At 36.8% G+C, this 23,791-nt stretch overlaps 1 protein-coding gene and 1 pseudogene across 1 annotated transcript in view; both read left to right on the top strand.

Moving 5' to 3' along the window:
• Positions 1 to 3,604, top strand: part of LOC149799171 (uncharacterized) — a 100,781-nt gene extending 97,177 nt beyond the window's left edge. Inside the window, exon 8 of the mRNA XM_089958357.1 lies at positions 3,373 to 3,604. Coding sequence (XP_089814483.1) covers positions 3,373 to 3,554 — 182 coding nt within the window. The 3' untranslated portion in view covers positions 3,555 to 3,604. The remainder of the gene's footprint in view (positions 1 to 3,372) is intronic.
• Positions 3,605 to 18,063: 14,459 nt separating this feature from the next.
• Positions 18,064 to 21,180, top strand: LOC149799170 (uncharacterized; annotated as a pseudogene).
• Positions 21,181 to 23,791: the final 2,611 nt, after the last annotated feature.

Below are 23,791 nucleotides of genomic sequence, written 5' to 3'. Positions count from 1 at the left end.
AAAATTTCATATACATGTATTTTTCTTGTGCACAAAAAAATTCTTAACAAGTACGAAAAAAAACGTGAAAAGTTGCTTATCATTTTGGGGAAGAGATCGCAGTATGAATAATACAAGACGATTGTATCTTGGCTCCTGAAATTTTATCTGTATTTTTCTCGTACACGAAAAAGTATTTTTCCCATACATGAAAAAGTATTTTTTTTTTCTTCTTAAAAGTAAGAAGAAGAAAAGTCGCATAAAAAGTTTATTTCTGGATCGCGTATGTCTTTGCCAATGTCGCAAACTTGGATTGTTTTTCCTTACTGGCTGCAAAACATACCATGTGGGTTTTTTATTTGTTGGCGACATTTTTGGCTGTTTAAACTTTTATGTACAACCATTGGTTTGGATTGCAGAAATTCAGAGGCACCATGAAAGGAAGCTGCAAACTGGATATAAAATGCACTGAAATGTATCTATTGTTACATAAACAAATTCTTTGTCCATACTGACAAGCCATCTAAACAGTGCATTCTTATATCATAATCCGCTTATCCTGACATCTAGCATGAGTTCTGTATGTTGTGAAATATCCGCTTTTTTGACATTTCTAGTAACAGAGATCAACCGGACGAGGCATTGTCTTGTAATCTATCTTTCATCGGATTTTTGGCCACTTGCTAGTAATTAATATATTTACAAAGACTGACATTTGTATGTGGACGGTAAGTAAAATTCCTCTTCGTTTCACTCAGAATTAAATCCTTCAGGATGCTCACTTTTTCTGTAATAATCCCTGTCATCAGAAAACCTACGTTTCTATCGTCCGTTGACTCTTTGTTAATTTTCAGATGCATGCATGGAAGGCAGCATCACGCTGCTACAAATGTAAAAAAAAAATACATATTACTTATTGGTTTATTCTGTAGGCATGGAGGGATGGTAACTAGAATAGTCTAAATGACGGCCAGTTCCTTTTAAAAATGTACCCAGGTAAAGTAGTTTGCTGAAATTTCAAAAGAAACTGATTACCTTTGAAGCACCAAGTGTTATGAAAACGTACTCAGCAAATGGAAAAAAATACCAGTCTCAATCATGTAATACAGTTATTTGATGTTGCAGCCACAATAAGAAATGGGCATTCGATTGGTTCTCCAAAGCTGTGTTTTAGCGGTGACTTCAATAGCGCATGCACCCTTCATCAAAGAAAGCTGACTACAATCTTTCAATAACAGCAAAAAGCTTTTCTTCAAAGAAAGTCAGTACCAAACTTAAATAAAAGTGATGGAATCTGATGGATTTTTGCATTTTCCAACGTGACTGGAACACGTTAACTGTCCTGTGAAAGTTTCCTTTTTGTAGGGAAAAAGTTTATGCCAACCGCGGCTTAAAACGCAAACTAACTTTTACCGATTTGGAACGTACTTCATTCGTTACGTGATTGTGCTATGTTTTTTTACTGAATTCAGATGAATATGACCTGTTACAAAATAAATGAATATTTTAAATCTGTGTGCGCATATTTTCGATGGAATCACTTGTATTGTGGATTCAATGTATATGATGAGGTTTGCAGGTGAGTACATGGTGTTGATACTCTATTCATGCTATACATTAGACATTTATATATAAACAGGATTCACGTATATGTACCAATTCATGGTTCTCTAAATAAAGTAAACTATTATATTATGTCTTCTCTGTTTTCACTACAGGTGTATTTCTCATTTAATATGCATCAATTCAAGATGGTAACTGTGCTGACGAAGCACATATTTTACCGCCCGCATTTATTATCCTCACACCCCCACACCCATTTTTTGTTGTTGTGGGGCGGGTACATTTTCTTCAGCTAACTGACTTGGTTGCATATAACACGGTTCAGTATATAACGCGGTCGTGTTTTATGGCTCCCAACTACCATGTTATAGCGGGGTCACACTGTATTCTGTTTTTAAGACAAGAACATTTTAATAATTAATGCTACTTTAAAATGAAGATAATAACTGTTTTAAGTTATATGTAGCTTTCCTGCTATATAAACATATATGTACACATCTCACAACTATAGTGCCCCTCTGGAAAGGCCACCCATCTTATAAGGCCACTTTCCTGGTACAGAAGGGGTGGCTTTATATGAGGGGGGCCACTGTATAAGTAAATTTAATCGTTGGGTGAAATGTTCAGTGAATTTTTTCAGTTCTTCTGATGAATGGTTCCAGATCATAAAGATGTCATCTAAAAATCTAAACCAAACTGTTGGATTAAATTTTTTGTTTTGAAGAAAATGTTTTTCTAATTTACCCATGAAAATTGATGCATATGAAGGAGCCATAGGATTACCCATTGCCTTACCCATTATGTGGATATAATTTGTATTATTAAATTAGAAATAATTATTTTCCAATTTAAGTTTTATTATTTTACAAATATCTTCACTAGATAGTGTACTATTATAAGGATTATTATGAAGAAGATATTTACACCCTTCTTTACCATCTGTATGCATTATGTTGGTGTATAGTGATGTTACATCTAATGATACCAGGATTGAGTTATCAGATAGCTGTCGAATAGACTTCAACTTTTTAATGAAATTAGTAGTATCTTTAATGTATGAAGGAAGTGATTTCATTAAATGTTATGAAACACTATCAGTAAATATGGATAGGTTTTCAGTGTATGAATTATAACCCGATATATATATATATATATATATATATATATATATATATATATTGGGTAATATGTAGAATTGAGGTCTGCATATTTTAAGAGGGAATGTATAAAATTCTTCATATACAGAATTATTATTCCTAGCTTTCTCATTATTGCATGTGGAAGTTTTCTATTCTATTTTTAATGACAGATCTTCATTATTTTGTTTGTAGTATTTTTCAATTTTTAATTGACTTTCAACTTTAGCATAATTTTCATGATGCAGTGGAAAATTAGAAAGATTATGTTAAAGAAGGTTATGTTAAATGTCATCAGTTGCTTTCAAAACATTTTGTGCCTGAAGAAGCATATAGTAAATGCAAAACTAGTTGCCCAATATTGTTGGCGTTTGTGTTGTTTTTTATTCCAAAAATGTATGCATTAATGAGACCTCAGTACATTTTCGTTCTTGTATAATGTATTTACATTAAGTACACACAATTCTGTGACAAAAATATTTTCATATAAATGTATGTGCCTAATATTCTGTGTATATATTCATCAGTGATGTTTGTATACAACATAGTTTAAAAACATTTGTTCAGCATGTCATCATATTTGCAAAAGTATTCTGAAATCATTCAGTTGAGCAATTCAGTAAGATATTAAAATGGTACCTACGAGTACCATTGCTGGCATAGAAAGTTCATGACTTTTCTGTTATATTTTCAGATGAGAAGTCTTTGAGAAAAGAGTACATGTTGCTACGAGATCAAAATGTATGCAGGATCTGCAAGGAGAGAAATGGAGAACAGAGAGTCTTACCTTGTGGTCATTTGGTGTGTTGTGATGTTTGTGTGCAGGACTTAGGGTTCTGTCCAGTCTGCTATGCCTCAGTCAAAACTGAACTTTGAAAATAATAATAAATAGGGCGCTTCAGATATTATAACAAGCCTTGATTGTAGATGTGTCAAGCTTTATTTTTATTTCCCTTACAGGGCCTCACCTTGTACAGTCCACTCAAAATATATGCTTGTCAATTTGCAAAATCAAATTTGTAATTAATGTCCAGTAATTGTTATTAATTTGCAATTCACACAAGTTACTGATTATAAATGTTTGTAGTTACTATGTATGAGTGCTAAAGATGTAGGTTAAAGTTTTCTTTAAATGTAATCAGTCACAAGGCATCTCATCTTTCATTATCAGCTGATCATCTCCCATAATATCTTTTGGTATCTAGAGCCTGTGTTTCATATCAGGTCACAGGAGTTAAGGATTATGGTCAGAGTATATAAAGCTCGACTGGAGGGCAGCATTCAGTTCACATCACTGCAGTCATAGTGTTTATATTATTTTACATACATGGCCGAATTGCCATACAGGTTGGAAATTGAAGATAAGTAAGTAAATGGCTTTGTAGCAGTTCCATTAGTGCCTTTACAATGGAGAACGTTGATAGAGACATTTTGTTAAAATTCTTTTTGCAGGGAAAATTATGTGACAACAAATAAATGTGTGACATGGGATTTTGATAATAATGTATTTTATATACTAGATGGGAGACCTAAAGATGTCTCAGATTTCTGCAACTGTTCATTGGCGAATTTTGCAAAATTGAAGGACAAGTTGATTAATTTGTCTTTTTTCATCACTTTCTTCACAGTTTCAGGTGAATTTTAAGATAGGTCATGAAGATAAATTTTACAGAATGTTTTCTTAGTACATGTGACATATTGTATAAATTGTTTTACCCCATGCTATCCTGAATACGACTATGGTCTTAATACCTCATTCTATCCTGAATACACCTGTGGTCGTAGTACCCCATTTTATCCTGAATACGACTACGGTCATACTCTGCTACGTATTTGTGTAGTGTCTCTAGAAACATGTTATACATCATAAATATTTGTGTACTTCTTTACCAACATCGGAAATGGTTAAAGCATGCATGCACAGTGAAATTTTAAAAAAACATGGAAAAGAAATTGTTGGCTTGAAAATCGATTGATAAAATGATGGATGACAACTCAGATGTAAACATGGATGTTGATAGCGAGGGTAGCAACACTAAAGTTGACGATTTGGATGATTCTGATGATAATATTGACTTAAATGGGTTAGAATTGAATCAAGTTGATGAAAGAGATGATGCATGGTTTCATGCACTTTTTGACATTGATTCGGAGAATGAAGCTGACTTTGAAGGCTTTAAAGAGTAATGGGTACGGGATGATTTTTGACCTTTGTTAAAGCTACAATTTAAATTGATAGATGAGGCAACTGTTCAACACCCAGAAGAAGCCGATGCACAACATTACTTTGAGTTACTTTGGGATGATTTAATCTGGAAAAACAAACTTATGCTGAACAGGAGCACAGAAAAAAATCCCCCCAACCAAAGTCACCAAGATGGATGCCAGTCGATATTCCCACAATGAAGGCTTATGTTTTGCCATGGGAATAATTCGTCTTCCATCAAGACATAATTATTGGTGATAAAACAAGTATACATTTGTCACATCCTTCAATAAAATGATGTCTCATGACCAGATTTGATCTGATTTGGAGATACTTGCATCTCCATGACAACGAAGAACAAGCTGCAGAGCCTCAGCCAGAGGGAAGACAGCTTTTACACAAGCACAGATGTATTGAGAGACTTGCATACTAGAGGGGTGATGGCCTGTGGAACAGTCCATAACAACAGCAAGGGGTTGCCAAAAGTGTTGCTGCCAAAACAAGTGAAATGGAAGAAACATGAATACAAAGTCACACAGAAGGATGAACTTACATTTTGTGTTTGGCAAGATACAAAAGCTGTTTTTGTCTTGTCAAATTTTCATGACCCATCATCATGTCTTTGTAAACAGACGTTCTGGTATGGCTTTTTAGCAACAGGTTGAAGTTCCCCAAATGCTATCAAATTACCAGAAAACATGAAGGGAGTAGATCTATGTGACCAGATGTTTGGGTACTATCTTCTTCATCACCAGTCAAAAAAATGGTGGCATCAAATTTTCTTTTCTCCTTCAAATACGTTCCCCGATGACATTAACGTTAGGGATATAAGCCTGCTACCTCTCACATCCAGCCCTACTAAAAGACGAAAATTCGTCTTTTCTGTCTATCTCATATAGACCAAAGGGCAATAACTCTTGCCCCTTACCTCCCCTTGCCACCGCCAGGTGTCACTAGTTTTTAAGCTTCGCTTGTACTGATAACACGTACATTATACCTCCAAACAATCCAAGCCATCTTAGTGTTAAATTGGACCATCCGAAGTTAAATTTGGATTTATTGCGTTGGACAATCATTCTTCTACAGGTTGTATACATTATTTTAACAATTTTTTTCAAAATTGAGTGACTTTGTCACCCTTACGGATTTCGTTTACTGAAGACCATATTACACACGCTATCGCGGAACTCGTTTTGTCAATTAAGAGTTAACGCAACACTGACTAATTTTGCTTACTCCGTTAGTAACAGTTGTGGTATTAGCGAATTAATAGCATGCTGAATTGATAATTTGTGCTTTGTTTTCTTTTCTTGTGTCGTTTCAGTAGAAATATCAACCAAATGCATGAAATGCAAAAAGTTCAAAGCAAAAGAAGACAACCATGACTCTTGTATTGTATGTACCAAGTGTACATCATCTATACCATGCAGCGTGTGTAATACTTGGACAGAGCAAACGTGGGCTGATGTAGTCCAGAAGGCAGCAAAAGGGAGGGATAGACGGAATAAGTCGAAGAAATATAGCATTGATGTCCTCAGTATACATCAGAAGACAGCCTCCATTGCGAGCCTTGTGGGGGACGTTGGGGTCCCCCCCCCCTAAAGTACGTCATTTGCAACCGTCAGCCACAGTAACATAAGCGGCAATGGAGGAAAATAAGGTTGACAGGGTACAACAGTCCAACTTTGAACAGATGCGTCATTTGGTCCAGGAAACGACGACGCAGCTATTGACATCAGGCCAGATATTACCCTTATTTCCCTCGCTTGCTTCCACAGCTTTTTATGACTCTTTGGGGGAATGTTTCCCCAATTTGAGGCTGCCCAGTGGGCGTAAGTCCCCCCGCATGTCTGAGCATGGCCTTCGGGCCTGTAAGTCAGGATACATGGGGTTTTTACCGGATCCATTGGATCCATTTCTTTATACAACCTCTACGTCACCGGCCGTCCAGCTGTCCCAGCATGGGGACCCTATTGCTAAAACGGTCCGACCAAACATGACTTACAGGGATTTTAGTGATAAATCCGTCCGTCAAGCTGTACCGCCGGCAACATACCAATACTATGGCAGAGATTTTAGTGAGAAATCTGTCCGTCCAGCCAGGCCATTGGAGCAGCCGGTACCAGTGATAGCAGGACCATCGCCAGCATTCAGACTGACCACAAGCCAGACAAACCAGCCGGCAGGGGCGGCTGTCCATATGTTCACGTCTTATCCACAAGGGAGAGTTAGTGACAGTGTTAAGGATGACAGAATCGCGTCATCTATGCCACCTGGTATGCTCTATCCAGAAATGCAAGCTATTACACAACACGACTCGGCACACAGTGAGGGTGACGAAACTCCTCAAATCAGCCATACACAGATACAACCATGGAACGGACTGAGTTTGGCTTCAAGGCGGCAGTGGAAGAAATTTATAGGGTGTTGGCAACTTAAGAATGCCCTCCACCTCCTACCACCACTCAAGACTACAAAGTTAAGGTGTCTGTAGATCTTGACGGGGAGGAAGAGAAGCCATCCTTCCGGCTCCTCCCCCAGTCGGCAAAAATTAAGGAGATCAGTGATCATCTATCAGGACGAATAGGTGATCCAGGGAATGCTAAGGCATTCTTTTCAGAAAGCCAAGTACCAGCGACGTTCTCGTGTTGCTGGTACAAAACTCATTCAGACGCCTTCAGTACGGATCTTCCGGCCCAGGACAAAAATATGGCAGCAGTTCACATGTCCGCTCCACTGTTTTACAAAGTGGACAAAAATGTGTTCCATGCCACGTCAAAGCTAGTCGCTACGTTTTCAATTTTAGACTTGGCGTCATTAGCCATTTTCCAACTCGCAGAAAAATCCAACAATGATCACGCTTGGGAAGCGACGGCCCGGATTGCTAGAGTTATTAACAGGGCAGCTCACCATTCCATGGCTAATGCGTTGACTGCTTCTGCCAACTTAGACCTGATACGACGTGACGCATGTCTGCGGTCCACGTCGCTCAAGCCCCATCATACTCTGGCTTTACGGATGACTCTGTTTGGGTTGCCTTTACTCTTTGGAGGAAAAATTGAAGAAGTTCGGAAGTAGGCAGCTCAGGAACTGCACCTCCAACACGCCGCCCATCCCTCGCAGGCGTTTAGAAAAAATCAGCCCCTGCCACAGCGGAGGGATGATTGGCGGACCAGGGACAAGGGATCCTTACAATCAAATGTGCAGTATAGATCCCAACCCAATGCCAGGAGACAACAGTCTAATCAAGCTAGGAGGCAACCATACAGAGGCGGTAAGAAACAAAGTTTCTCCGTCTTCAAGCCTCCTAACTCTAAAAATTGACACACCCTCTCCACCACCCGCGGACAGCCTACCTGTGGGCGGCCGCCTCCTGCAATTTCAGGACCACTGGACCACCTTTTTTCCTCAGAACGATTGGGTGATCCAGGTCATTTCGGAGGGACTTCGGATTTCATTTATCCAACCCCCTCCCCTGTCCTCCTCTCCCCTCTTCATGGACGTACTGTCCTGTCCGATCGGGAGAAGGATACCTTTCTACAACAGGAGATACGGTCGCTCATAGAAAAACGGGCGGTGGAGATTGTGAAAAAACCGCAATCGCCAGGCTTTTATTCCAGGCTGTTTCTTATCCAGAAGGCAAACGGCAAGTTGAGGCCGATCATCGATCTGAGTCGCCTCAACCAATACATTTTACCACCGAAATTCAAGATGGAAACGGCGAGATCAATCCATCTTTCCATCCGGCGGGACGAGTATGCTGTCAGTCTAGATATGACTGACGCATATTTTCACGTCCCTATCCACCCCGTGTCACAGAAATTTCTCCGATTCGCTTACCGTGACGCGGTTTATCAGTTCCAGGTCCTACCCTTTGGCCTAAACATCAGCCCTTGGGTTTTACCAAGGTTATGGATTGCGTCGTCACCCTGTTCCGCTCAACTTCATCTACAGGGATGGCAGTGTACTTGGACGACATCCTCCAGAAACCTATGGTAAGTTCTATTCTGCTCAAAGGCAGAAACGATCTTTTAGGCTTTCTCGTGAACTGGAAAAAGTCCGATCTCCGTCCATCCTAGCTTTTTGCCCATCTGGGTATGGAGTTTCTCACCGATCTGAATCTGGTACGGCTTCCTCGCACTCGCGTAATCCGGATTGTTGAACTCGTCGAGTCCATTTCCAACAGGACGTGGATTTCAGCGAGAGAATTCTTGCAACTCCTCGGATTATTCAATGCGGCAGCGGACTTGATCCCGCTTGGCCGTCTTTTTATGCGTCCCTTACAAATGACGTTACTGGCACAATGGCGCCCCTTTTCAAGTCCTCTCAATCAAACAATAATGATCATGCCCAAGATATGATCGTTCCTGCGTCAGTGGCACAACCCCGGTTGGCTGTCCACGGAGATTCCTCTGGAGATGCCCCAAGCGGAGATAACGGTATGTACCGACGCCAGTACCTATGGTTGGGGTGCCCACCTGTTGCTGGACTTTGCTACAGTCAGTGGCACGTGGGAGCCAGGGTTGAGGCCTCTCCACATCAACCTTTTAGAAATGAGGGCTGTCATCAATGCCTTTCATTTCTGGAAGGATCAACTCTCAGGAAAAACTGTCCTCACTATGTCAGACAACTCTGTGGTGGTGACTTACCTCCTCAAACAAGGGGGCACCAAATCACCAGACCTGTGCATTCTGATCTGGCAGTTTCTACGTTGGTGTGACAACCTCCACATCAATATACAAATCAGACACATTCCCAGCAGACTCAATGTCTTGGCCGACACTCTATCAAGGAAAGGTCAAGTTATTCACACGGAATGGTCACTCCATCAATCAGTCTTTCTTCGGATTTGCACACTTTGGGGGCGTCCGATGATCGATCTTTTTGCGACAAGGTGGAATCGCAAGTTGCCCACCTTCGTCTCTCCGGTTCCAGACCCAGAGGCTTGGGCCGTGGGCGCTCTGTCAATCAGCTGGGAGGGGTTGTGGGCATTCGCCTACCCTCCCACGGTTTTGGTACCGAAAATAATCCAGAGGTTAAGGGGTCAGAACTGTCGGATGATTCTGATTGCCCCTCTCAGATGGAACAAGTCCTGGGTCACCGATCTACTCGATCTAGCAATAGATCTACCCAGGAAGATTCCAACCAGCCCAAATCTTCTCAAACAACTGCAGTCGCGGGTGTTCCACCCCTGCCCGGACCGTCTTCTTCTTCACGCTTGGCTATTGTCCGGACAGCCTTGCGAGACAAACAATTTAAACCTTTGATTGTGGAGAGAATCTCAAGAGCAAGAAGGCCCTCCACTCTGAAGGCTTACGAGGAAAGTGGCGTGTTTTCAGGGACTGGTGCCATATCAATAACATCGTCCCTTTGAGTGTCTCACTCCCTCAACTGGCCGACTTTTATCTCTGGCTTTTCAGGGAGAAACAGTTGGCCCCAATTACTATTAAAGGCTACCGCTCCATGATATCAGATACATTCCGCCATCATGGTAGATGTGATATTGGGCATAACAAAGATCTATCAGATCTTTTAGCCAATTTTGATTTCAATCGACCAAAATCCCTCACCCTGTTTCCAAAATGGAATCTGTCCTGGGTTTTAACATGGCTCAATTCAAACAAATTTGAACCTTTAGCCCACACTTCGTTAAAGCTACTATCATACAAAACATGTTTCTTGATAGCCTTAGCTTCAGCATGCAGGGTGAGCGAGTTACATGCCCTTTCCAGTGACCCGAACTTTCTTCAGTTCAGATCAGATGGTTCGGTGGTCCTCCTGATGCAACCAGGCTTTATAGCCAAAAAATAGGTTACCATCCATTGGCAATCAAAGAATCATCATTCGCTCGCTTTCCATAGATAAGTCAAGAGCAGAAGCCATGCAAGATCTTGTTTGTGCACTCAAGCACTATTTAAAATGCACAGAGGCCTGTCGGGACACACATAAGCGCCTCTTTCTTCCGGTCAAAGCTGGTAAACGGGATATCACCCCTCAAGCCCTTGCTTCATGGCTGAAGTGTGTTATACGCTCAGCATACTCTGAGGTCTCACAAGATCAGAATCGCCTCATGAAGATTACGGCTCATGAGATTAGAGCAATCTCGGCGAGCCTTGCATTCGAACGCAATGTTTCGATCCAAGATATAATAGAAGCTGTTGGCTGGCATGCAGAGTCAACCTTCTCCAGTTTTTATCTCAGAGATTTGGCTTCACAGAGGCAAACCTTGAATCTGGTAGGTCCGGTGTCGGCAGCCCAGATGACCACCAGACCCATTTAAAACAATCAGCACAGCCTATCAGCTTCGCTGGATTCGCCAGTGAAATTTCGTAGGTAAGAAGATTTCAATAACTATCTTCTTAACCGTAGATAGGGGTCACATATCACGGGACCCTAGGCTGTGTTGCTGATGAAATTAGGAGAACGGGTTATCATTCAAATGGGGAATCCAGCCATCATTCCCTAGAAGGTACCCGGGGTGGAGGTAGGATGCTCAGCATTCCCTCCTCTTATTACTTATTCTCCTAACGTTAATGTGATCGGGGAATGTATTTGAAGGAGCAAGCAAATTTTTAGTAAATTTTGTTTCTCCGAGAATACTTATCCGATCACATTACTTAAAATCCCTCCCAGCCACCCCGCTATGCGAGCATCCTCGTATAATATATATCGCTCAACTTAAAAAACTAGTGACACTTGGCGGTGGCAAGGGGAGGTAAGGGGCAAGAGTTATTGCCCTTTGGTCTATATGAGATAGACAGAAAAGACGAATTTTTGTCTTTTAGTATTGCTGGATTCGAGAGGTAGCAGGCGTATATCCCTAACGTTAATGTGATTGGGTAAGTATTCTCGGAGAAACACAATTTACTAAAACTTTGCTTTCCCCAGTTGAAACTTCGGCGTACAGTGCCTATGCGATTGCATGGGACACAAATCCAGAGAAAGTCAAAAGTATGTAGCCAACATTTCAGAGCTATCTGGAGGACTTAGTTTCATCTCTGGTTGGTGACACTAGAGCTGGAAAGGCTGCAGCACTTGTTCCAGAGCCTACCAGAGGAACAGTGCAACATACCATTGAAAAAATGTTTGACAAAAAAGAAAACCTGTTATGAATGTTCACTAGCCGCTCAACCTGAAGAGAGAGAAGAGGGGTAACAAAATTTGGTTGCAGGGAATGCAATACCCCTGTTCATACCGAATGCCAGGGAAAACACATTACTAGGTGTATAAATGCTTAAAAGCTCATTTTTAGACAACTGATGTAAAATTGGCAGTTTTAAAAATGAAGTACATTTTTGCAATGTGACGTGGACATTTTTATTCACCATTAAAATAATATTGTTATTACTGACATAGTGATCATGTGGACTTCCAACTTAAGACAAAAATTGTACTGATTAATTACCTTTATCTTACTGAAAGATTTCTTGATTAATTTGTGACAAGTTTTCTTGAGAAAATGCACGCTGAAGTACATGTTCTAGAATGTGAAGCAAACAAATTGTTCCAGGTGTTTTGTTGGTCAAAGTGTAGTAAAATTATTATAACTTTTGAATAACAGTGCTAGAAACTTCAAATTTGGACCAAAATACTAGAAATAGAATTATCTTTATTTTATTCCCATACTATTAGGAGAATTTCATTCATCTTCATGGACAAAAATTCACTGAACATCATGGTAAGCTTTTTAATTATTTTTTTTTTCTTCCTTTCAAGTCATATTTCAAACTACAGTTGTGATAACAATACGTATATCACTGATACATAGTATTATATATACTTTAAAAAAGAAATAACAATGTTACAACATTTTTAGTAAACATGGTGAAGGTCATCTCAATTTCTGTTGCTGCTGTATGATGCTCCATTTTACCACAATGTATTTAGAATTTCTTCTCAGCAATCAGGCACTGTTGTTGAAATCAGTAAACAGGATAAAATGGGTTAATGACTATTAACCCTTTATCTTATAGAGTGTATGTTTTCTTAGCCCTTAGCAAAGTTACCCAGTGCAGTGAACTGTAAATAGAACACGTTACCTATTCGACTCCATGCACATAAGCCAGCCTGTTAACTGTTAAGTAGTGTAGTGGATGTTACATTTAACAGCAATTTTAACCATTTTACATTTTATTTGTGAATGGCTGTCTTTTTCTAGTCTTCTGGATGCTACAGATCTTAAAGTATGTAGGAGATACTGAAAAACTACACAAAAGGATCAACCTTCATAGATCTGGTTGGATGACAAAGAAGCTGTACAGAAGCCCAGTCACAGAACACTTCTCCTCCCATGGCCACACTTTCAGTGATATAACACTTACAGCAATTGCTCACAACCCCAAATGGAGTTCTGAAACCAGGAAAGAAAAGGAATCTTACTGGATATGCCGCCTTAGAACATTGAAACCAAGCGGTTCAAACCAAGAAGACTAGAAAAAGGCAGCCATTCACAAATAAAATTACCTTTTTGCAGCCGGCATGTTCTCTTCAGTAATTCTCTAAATTTGCTTATTAGTCACCCAATAACCTATAATTACAATTACAACAACGAAATATCTGGGATATAATTTGCGCATACATAAATTTACATAAAATAACAGATGATGCTATGGCTCATAGATTTCTAGGTCAATATAAAATATCTTTCAGCATCCACAACAAGTCATAGTCATGTAAAGTTTTACAAAGACAACAGTTTATCTGTTTTATTTGTTTGCCTGGTCTATGTTTTGTATTTGCCTTTGAAAAAGACTCATTAAGAGTCAAAAGCACTTAGGCTAGCTAGATACTAGTTTTGCACTGTTTGTAGTCAGTTTATTACATTTATCTTAATCAATCTGTAACAAATGTGATGCTTGCTGGATCCAGTGCACTTGATTATCCCTACGATTTGTATTCTTTCTTTCTATCTATCTATCTATCTATATATATATATATATATATATATATATATATATATATATATATATATATATATATATATTACAATGTAGGTGGCCAAAAATAACAATGATAGTAATATACAATTTTCATAAGTACTTCTAAATAGCAAAGAAAATTATCTCCCTAAGTAGTCTTATCTGTTTAAGTAAAGTAAGATTTATTAGGTAAAATAGAAAGATAAATAAGGCTGCTAACAGTACAGTAACTTCATAATAAGACATGGCAATCATTACTTGTATTTGCTTTTACTAATAGACTGAGCAGCAATGGTATGGATCAATGACTATACCAGGAGAATATGGGGTCCATACCCATTTCTTGACTGTGCCCAAGAGGATTCAAAGTCAGAAAAAATCTAGCATGGACTTCAGGAGAGTAAATTACAACTTACTTTATTATAACAAGACCCAAAGTAATCAAGTCTGTATTCACTGTGGCAAGGCTTGGAAAATAATCACTAGTCACAGCAACAAGGCCTGGAATAATCAAGTCAGTAATCACTGCAACAAGACCTGAAATAATCAAGTCAGTAGTCACTGTAACATGGCCTGGAATTATTATTGTGTATTGGGGATGGAGGAGGAAGAGAGACATTGCTTACTGTACTGTTATGTATATTTAAATTTGTTTTGTGTGCCGACTTTTGCAGATGAGTATATGTATATTTAATTTAATTTTTTTTATTGACCCTTGTCCTTAAGTGAGGGTAGGAGTTTGGGCCCACCAGACTAATGTTTTTTTTTTGTATAAACAACGTATTACAGTGCCAATATTTGTCTGTGGTTTTTTAGATTATATATTAAAATTATTATTATTTGTGTGTAAACATGTTTACTTGGTTGAGTTCTAGACACAGCTTTGATTCTAACCTCAGCAAATTTGAAAACAAAAATGTTACAGCTTGATGGAAATTTTCACCAAGATGACCCCCATCTTGGTCGTCATATTGTGTCTTATGTTTTTGTAGAAGGGATAAGTAAACAGAAATTCTTAATTCCTATCTTTAACTTAAGCTGTTTTCAGTTTTAATTTGAGAAGATTTATTTTAAATTATTAACTGGAATTACAAAGTGTTCAATAATACTGTTGAACTAAATTACTATTTTGTGATTTTATTGTAAATTCATGTAGAGGCATTTTGGATTATATCATTGTGATATATTAACTCTGTTGGCACATCAACACTGTTAGCACATCCACACAATGCTAGGCTATTGCAGGCAGTCGGTACATCAGCACTTTCAAGATTGGAAATTCTTTGAAACACCACTGGAATTTGTTTGGAATACTCTATACTTTTAAATTTATGATAGAACCTTTTAATTCACAATACTGTAAGTTCTTTTTAAATTTTAACTTTGTATTCTGGAGAAATCAATTATTGTTTGAATTTTACAAAACTGTTGGTTTTCACTGTTTTCTTTTACTGACTTTAAGACCATAGAGTCCTAGCAGTACATCTTGGCATGTATATTGATGTATATTTAATGAAGTACTTGGATAACTTAGATCACCTTCTGATGTTTGATAAAATATTTAAAGCAGCTTTTATTTCTTCATCAATTTCAAGGTACTGATACATATGATAGATGTTGAAGGCATCTCCCATCTTGTACATTGGTCATTGTACTGGAAAGTTGTCAACACATAATTAGTTCTTAATATGTGGATTTCTTGTTTGTTTGATATTTATACATTTGTAAATAAGAACTCAAATGAAATTCTTAAAATCATGACATAGTTGTTGCGTTATCATTTGTACCACTTGTGAAATGACAATTCCTTTAATCCAGCACAAGATTTCTATTAGACATTTCTCAGCTGTAACCCTTTGTAAGAATAGGTGCCATTCATTTTACTGCCAAGAAGATGTTATACTCATTTGTTGTAAAATCATGCAAGGAAGATATCTAAATAACATAAATTTATAATTAAATTTACTGGTATGTCTACATGCATACTTTATTGACACTACTGATCCTAGACTCCATTCAAGACCTTTCCTGCATTTAAATCGGTCTTTCTATGACTAAATTCCCAAATATGGAATGCAAGCATCATGCAGCAATTTGGAATAACCCCCATCACTATGAAATATAAACCTACTGGGTGATAGTAACAGTACCTTGAGATGTTTAATATCTTCCAAATATTCATTTTATGCAAGAACTCCCCTCAAGACCTCTTTTACCTTTAAGATAGTCTTTTTTTTTTTGAATAAATATCAATATGGCACAAAAGCATAATGTAACAATTTGGAATAACCCCCATCACTATGAAATATAAACCTACTGGGTGATAGTAACAGTACCTTGAGATGTTTAATATCTTCCAAATATTCATTTTATGCAAGAACTCCCCTCAAGACCTCTTTTACCTTTAGTCTTTTTTTAGGAATAAATATCAATATGGCACAAAAGCATAATGTAACAACTTGGAATAACCCCCAAAACAGTGAAATATAACTCTATAGGGCAATTTTTAAAATCCTTTTTGACCTTCTATATCTTCCATATATTCTTCCTCTGCATCAAATCCCTTGAATACCTTTCTTACTATTAAAATGGTCTATAAATGATTAAATCTCCAAAAATGGCAAGCAGGCATCATGCAACAACTTGAAAAAAATCTTACTGACAATGAAATATAATTCTTTGGGGGATATTAACAATCCCTTTAGAGCTTGAATACACATCCAGATGTACTTTTCATGAAATGACTCTCTTTAGGACATCAGGCAACAGTTTGTAGTAGGGTTTATATTGATGAAATTTTGCACTGGCTGTTCTTTTAGGACTCCAGTCTGAAAATTTCCTTAAGACATCATTGAACAGCTTGGTGTAATAACCTTCATTACTCATAAATATTTCCCTGTCATCAGAAAATAAGCTTCCTCATTGACTATCTATTTTGCAAATAGTTCTGTGCAACATTCTTAAACAAAAGGTTTTGATTTAGTCTTATCCAGCAACACAAAATCAAACTTGTTACAAATACGATACAAAGAAATAATACTACTGGTGAAATGAAAAATAGATAAAGAATAAGAAAAAAAAATAAAATTTATATATATTATTTTATTAAATATTTTTGCAAACATATATTTCATGTACAAATATTTTTTTGAAACATATTTTCAAATACAAATATTTTTTAAAACATTTAAAGTACAATTATTTAAAAAATGCCATGAAAAAGAAAACTCAGATTATTAAATAAATATAAAGATTTTAAATAAATATATAAATCTTTGAAAACTAATATGAAAGAATTAGATGGCAGAGTAGTACTTAGAATTTACGAAAGTAAAGAGTCTTTATTCTTATACTTAATGTAATTTCCAAGTACAGAATACACACACACACATGCGCACACACAAACCAATTAATTTGGAATTCCAAGTTGTTGCATACAATTTCTCATGAAGTGGCTATTCCAAGTTGAAACCAATGACCATGCAGTTTCTTGAGAAAGAGTGCGACAATTTAGAATTCTAAGTTGTACGCAATTTCTCGAGAAATAGCCTATAGACCCCTCTTAATATTATCTCATGATTATTAATGCCTGACTCAAAATGAGGCTAACTGAGCTTAGCTGCCTTAGCTGCTACAGTGTCTATAGTGATGTAATGGCTACTTCTTATTAATACCTGACTCTAAACGAGGCTAACTGAGCATAGCTGTTACAACGTCTATAGTGATATAATGGCTACTTCTTATTAATACCTGACTCTAAACGAGGCTAACTGAGCATAGCTGTTACAACGTCTATAGTGATATAATGGCTACTTCTTATTAATACCTGACTCTAAACGAGGCTAACTGAGCATAGCTGTTACAACATCTATAGTGATGTAATGGCTACTTCTTATTAATACCTGACTCTAAACGAGGCTAACTGAGCATAGCTGTTACAACGTCTATAGTGATGTAATGGCTACTTCTTATTAATACCTGACTCTAAACGAGGCTAACTGAGCATAGCTGTTACAACGTCTATAGTGATATAATGGCTACTTCTTATTAATACCTGACTCTAAACGAGGCTAACTGAGCATAGCTGTTACAACGTCTATAGTGATATAATGGCTACTTCTTATTAATACCTGACTCTAAACGAGGCTAACTGAGCATAGCTGTTACAACGTCTATAGTGGTGTTATGGCTACTTCTTATTAATACTTGACTCTAAACGAGGCTAACTGAGCATAGCTGTTACAACGTCTATAGTGATGTAATGGCTACTTCATACAGTGAGAAGGACTTAGATTTAGTGCCACCACTTACCTTTTCATTTGTTGAAGCTTATATCAGAGTAAATAAGTCATCTAGTGAAAAATCCACGAACAAGGGATTCAAGTATTTCAGTGAAGGATACATCCAAGATCTAAGAGGTAAGTGCTGTTTTTCTTATCATCCACACCATGATATTGGAAATAATTGTTTCACTGACACATTTGCTTTACACTCATTCTCTTTCCCTCTGTTAGAGCTATTAGCACTCCTCCCCTAAACAATATGTGATGGGATGAGAGATTTTCTACATCAGCTTATAACCTGACCAATCTGTCAAAGATTATATGTCTCCCTAGGGTATCATTTTCCCCAAAGAGAATTGCCAATTTAATGTAGTCCAAGTAACATGATAAGTTTCAGATCTCCAAGCAAAATCAATGTTTGAATTTGTATGGCATGACTTGTACATGTTGAACTGCTCTCAGTTTTGTGATACCCAATTTTCCATAATGTAAAATAGTTCAAATCAAAGAGTTATGGGCAAAATGAGTGTAGAGTAGCTATTATTATTATTACAGTGAGACCTGTTGATAACGTATCTGAGGTGACAGGCAGGTGTTATAGATCTCTGAGGAAAAAATGAAACACCACATTAAATTAAGGTAATCTATTTTAATTTTTAAGTTTGAAGGCTGTCTGATTATGTATGTTTGAAGCATACAGTTTACAAGCTTATTTGTAACAAGAATAAACCTAAAATTGGACATTTCATAAAATTACATTTTTATCATTGCAGATCACATTTAAAGAAGTATAGGAGGCTACATCAACATCTGCATTCTGCACTTACCCTATAGGACTAGCAGGATCGTGTGGTCATATTGTTGGTCTACTCTGTCAGCTTGCCAAATACAAAATGTTGGGACAAAGGGCACTTCCAGAAGATATAGCAAAAACATCCCAGCCTCAAATCTGGCATGCTCCAAGCGAGGAAAACTTCAAGCAAGAACAGTGCAAAGTTTTGAAATTAGAGGATATGCTAATACAACGGACTTGGTCAGCGGTGATATGTTGCGACGTGGGATAAAATCTACATGCTACAACCCTATTCATGAGGATAATGTGGACTGGGAACGCAATATGTCCATCTACAAAAGGCTGACAGTTCCATGTTAATCTTACCTGCATTGCAGTTACCTTCAGCCACATTGGGTCAATCAAAATTTAGTTTGGTACCTCGTGGTTCTGTCCTCAGCTACCAACAAAAGCTAGAGAGTCACTTTATTATAAATATGTATGATGATGCATCATTTCCAGACCTGCCCTACTCTAATTTCATGATAAATCATCTTCACATAGCATTTACAGATCCGCAAAGTAAAAAATTAGAAGGTTTAAAAATGACCATGGGTGAAATAAAGAAGTTTGAAGAGCAAACAAGGCTCCAGAACTAGAGTTCATTAATGCACAGGATCAGAAGAAAGAGAATTACAGCATCAAACGTAGGAGAGATTTACAGATGCTGAAAGGATCCCACCCTCTTGGTAAAAAGGTTAAAATCAGTAAGAAATATTACAACTGTAACTATGCACCAAGGTTTGGCAATATAACCTGAAGCAGCCAAGGCCTATACAATTCACAAAGAAAACCAAATTAACCTCTGTCCTTGCGGAGTGATTGTAAATTTATGGTGTCCTTGGTTTGCTGCAAGTCCAGACAGAAAAGTATAATTTTTACAATCCCAAAAATATCCCACCATTTGGTTTATTAGAAATTAAGTGTCCTCAAGTAGGGAGTGTCCTAGAGGTCAAATATCTGGCTATATACAAAATTGGGTTCTGAAACTGACAAAAAATCACAAGTATTATTATCAAATGTTGACCCAGCTTGCAGTTACCAAATTACATTGGTGTGATTTTTTGACCTGGTGTCAAAATGATCAGCATTTAGAAACCATATATTTCAACCAAGCTGTCTGGCAGCAAGTAAAAGACAAAGTAGATGAATTTTATTTCAATTACTACCTGTAACAAGGATCTTTAAGATCCAACATTTGACCATGATTGCACAATGGGACCTCTAAAATTTGCAAGCAAACAGGCAGCAGACTGAAGTTGATTTATTGAACCAGTTAGTGAAAGGGGAATAGGAGAATCAAATAAATGATTTTCTTTTATGTGTCTTTTCATATGTTCAGTGTGAATCCTAAGTTTTGCAATTTGCTCTGTTTTTTTCTTCTTCAATTTTGCCGATACTGAACTGCTTAGAAAATCAGGTATATTCAGTGTAATACTCTTTTCAGCTAAACTTTTTCGAAGAGTGAAACCTTTATCTGCCATGACATTATCCCCTGGTTCTAGAAGATCAAGTAAAACAGATAATTTTGCAATTTCCACATCAGACATACAACCAATATAAAGTGAAGATATGAAAGTTATTTCTTCATGAGGTGCAATACCCAAAAGACATTTAAATGTGTTGGTATTTTTGTAATTCGAAAATGACTGGGATTTAAGTACAATGGACGAAGGTTGTTGAATTCTTATCTCAGTACAATCAATTATGACTCGGATGGATGGATACAAAGCTCTGAAACTTTCTGGCATTAATTTTTTAACAACCTCTCTTGGTAACTAAATAGGAATGGCATCAAGAACAAAATATAGAAAGTTAGCCCAAGTGACTATTTTACAGCTTACGGTTGCCAAAGAACAATTGAATCTAACACTGAGATCCTGATCAAGAGGACCAGCCTTTAAATGACAAAGAAACATGAACAATTCATCTATAAATGAACATACTATGTTTTCTACCTGCCAGACTAACAGTTTCACTACTTTTGCTGTAGGCTGATGGCTGAATACAAGTAAAGAAAGCAGTAATGGTGTCATAGGAGGAAAAACCTGTATAGAATAATATGAGAGTTGTAACTTGAAAGCCTATTTAAGCCAAAAGATTCTATTTGCAATTGGTTTTTCAGTCTTTCGCATTCTTCTAATTTATGCCGAAGATTTTCCTGCAACTCTTCTATCCTTTGCTGATATAAGGATTATCCTTTATTGTCATTACCGGATTTGGCTTCTGTGTCAGCAAACAGATTTGTCATTTAAATCATTATCGATTCTGTTAAATGAAAAAAAAGCATCCTTGTACAATCCAACAATTTTATATCTTTGTAATGTTAGCCAAACACTAACATATTTCACCTGTTCTTCAGGAATCTGTTGTATCTACAATTACTTATGATGTAATAATGCCTCTTTAAAATTACCTGGCTACAATGTGGTTTTTAAAGAACTATTCCATTAAAATGTTGCAATCAATTTTTGTGTGTTATTGTATGGATGACTGTTGTTGTAATAAATTCATGGTTTAACAGCATCTGAAGAAGTATTTTCTTGTTGATGTTTCCATCTCGTTTTACAAAACATAATCTTAAAAACCTTTTAGAAACTGTAAGTGGTTCTTCAGAAACAAGTACTTTTCTTTTTAAGGGTGTACTGGGTATTTTATTTTCCACTACTCCAATAAAAGGTTGATGGCACTGATTCAGGGCATAGTCTTTTTCATACTGGTGTCCATGACTTGTAATCATCCTTTGTAAAACGTTTTGAATACACGACTGTTGACTTTGTAACCTAGCAAATGCAAATAAACAAAATATGCTGCACAAAAGGACTAACACACAACACGAAGAAGAAATATTTCAGGCTTTTCCTAAAATATTACTATTGAGTAGTAACTGAATTTTTTTTTCTTCAAAATGTATTCCGTAAAAGAGAGCAAGTCTTTGGAAAGAAGAACTTTTATATACTGAAAAATAGCAAAAGACAGTTGGAAATTTTAAATAAAATGAAAATAAAACATTACTTCATATTTCAAAAACAAATATTAAAGTGCAAAACTTCATTTAAACTTTAGTAAATAATGGATATAATTTAAGAATACTCACTTGAAAGATTGGGCCTTAGTTACTCGTTGCTTTGTCAATGCAGGATTCTTCTGAATTTAATGAAAATGAAGTGTTGGACCATATCGTGACTATTTGATGGTCAGAATACAACATCAGAGTAACAGGAATTTGTACATGTACATATTTTTTATGTGACAGATCTACTAATCAAAGTAAGATTTGTATATGTACACATTTTACTTAAATGTGTACATGTTCAACTCTCTGAGTATTACTTCACAAGTAAAACCAATTAACATTCCTTGCACAATAATAAATTAGAAAGAACAATTCACCTTTCTGATAACCTCTTGGTTTATTTATTTGTTCGTCTGAACCCAATTACACTGGTCTCTATGTTAGCAAGAAAGCGGGAGAAACCATACATCACAGTTATAACAAAGTTGTTCTCAGTTATTAGTAATCATGTGAGTACACCTATCTTGGTATGTATATTTGATTTAATTATATCTGATTTAATATATATTTATTTCAATTTAATTTGTCAGTTTAAATTTTTTTATTTTTTTTTTCATTAGATGATATTGTAAATTTATTCACTAGAGATATCTTTTTAGAAAATGGTTTGACCTTGACTGTTATTTTATAAACACCAGGTGTTGATCTAAATCCTGACATTGTTTCTGAATTTGTAGCAACCTTCGTAAACAAGTTCTATTTTATTTTAAAATGATTGGTTGTTTCCAAGGTCATGATGGGACTTTGTCTTTAAGATTTAAATAATTTTTTTATTTTTTGTCTTAGAATAAAAATGATTGGTTTTTGTCAGGGTCACAGTGGGTAAACGTGATCAGTAACAAGTACTTGCCTTGATTCTATAACCTTCCAGAAGATTATCACGTGACCCCTTGTTTACGTTTTAGAAAGAACATATAACCCATGTTTTGGAGAATTAATCTCAGTAGAAATGGGGCTGTTAAACTGCTACTTGTATGTTGTGCTGTTTGGAGTTATTTCAAATTACTAGGTTTGGAGTTATTTCAAATTACTTGGATTCAAAAGGATTAATTCTGTTATTTTTCTGGAAAATATGTGTGTTCATGTAATATTGTGGAACAAGGACAGTTTTTTTTATAAAAATGTATTCAGCTATCAGAAACCGGATTGATAATTCTTGTTTCTACAAGGAACAGTACTGTAGACTTCAACACTACAGAATGCAGCATACGTCATCGTCTTCCATCTTGGATTCTTCATCGGGATTCAAACGTGAAATCAGTGGAACATTTTGTTATTAGGACTACTAAAATTTTATTCTTCGATTATTCCTGGATTTATCTTGGATTATTTTTGGATTTGATTCTATAAAACCGTAAGTTCATATTTTTTCATTTTTAAAGAATTTTTCCAGGGAAATAAATTATTGTATTTTTTCAAAGCTTGTTGTTTTCATTCTTTCTTGTGTTACTGTTTATTCGAGCCTAAACATGTGACATACGACTCTCTCTCTCTCTCTCTCTCTCTCTCTCTCTCTCTACATTCGTACATACGTACGTACGTACCTACCTACATACATACATACATTTTCACAGTATTTTCCAGGGAAATAAATTATTATATTTTTCAAAGCTTGTTGTTTTCACTCTTTCTTGTGAAATGGTCTATTGTCCATTGCTAGTCATCTGTCGACCGTTATCCAACTTCTGTTAGCACAAGTTTGTTATTACTACCCCTCCTGAACTACTGCGAGAATTGCCATGAAACTTTACATACACATTCATCCTATGGTCTACATGGTCCTAAATGAAAATCGTGC

This window comes from Sinohyriopsis cumingii, chromosome 5, assembly GCF_028554795.1.
Source record: "Sinohyriopsis cumingii isolate HCF-2022 chromosome 5, ASM2855479v2, whole genome shotgun sequence".
Taxonomy (NCBI): Eukaryota; Metazoa; Mollusca; class Bivalvia; order Unionida; family Unionidae; genus Sinohyriopsis; species Sinohyriopsis cumingii.
This window is presented reverse-complemented; position numbering and strand designations above follow the sequence as displayed.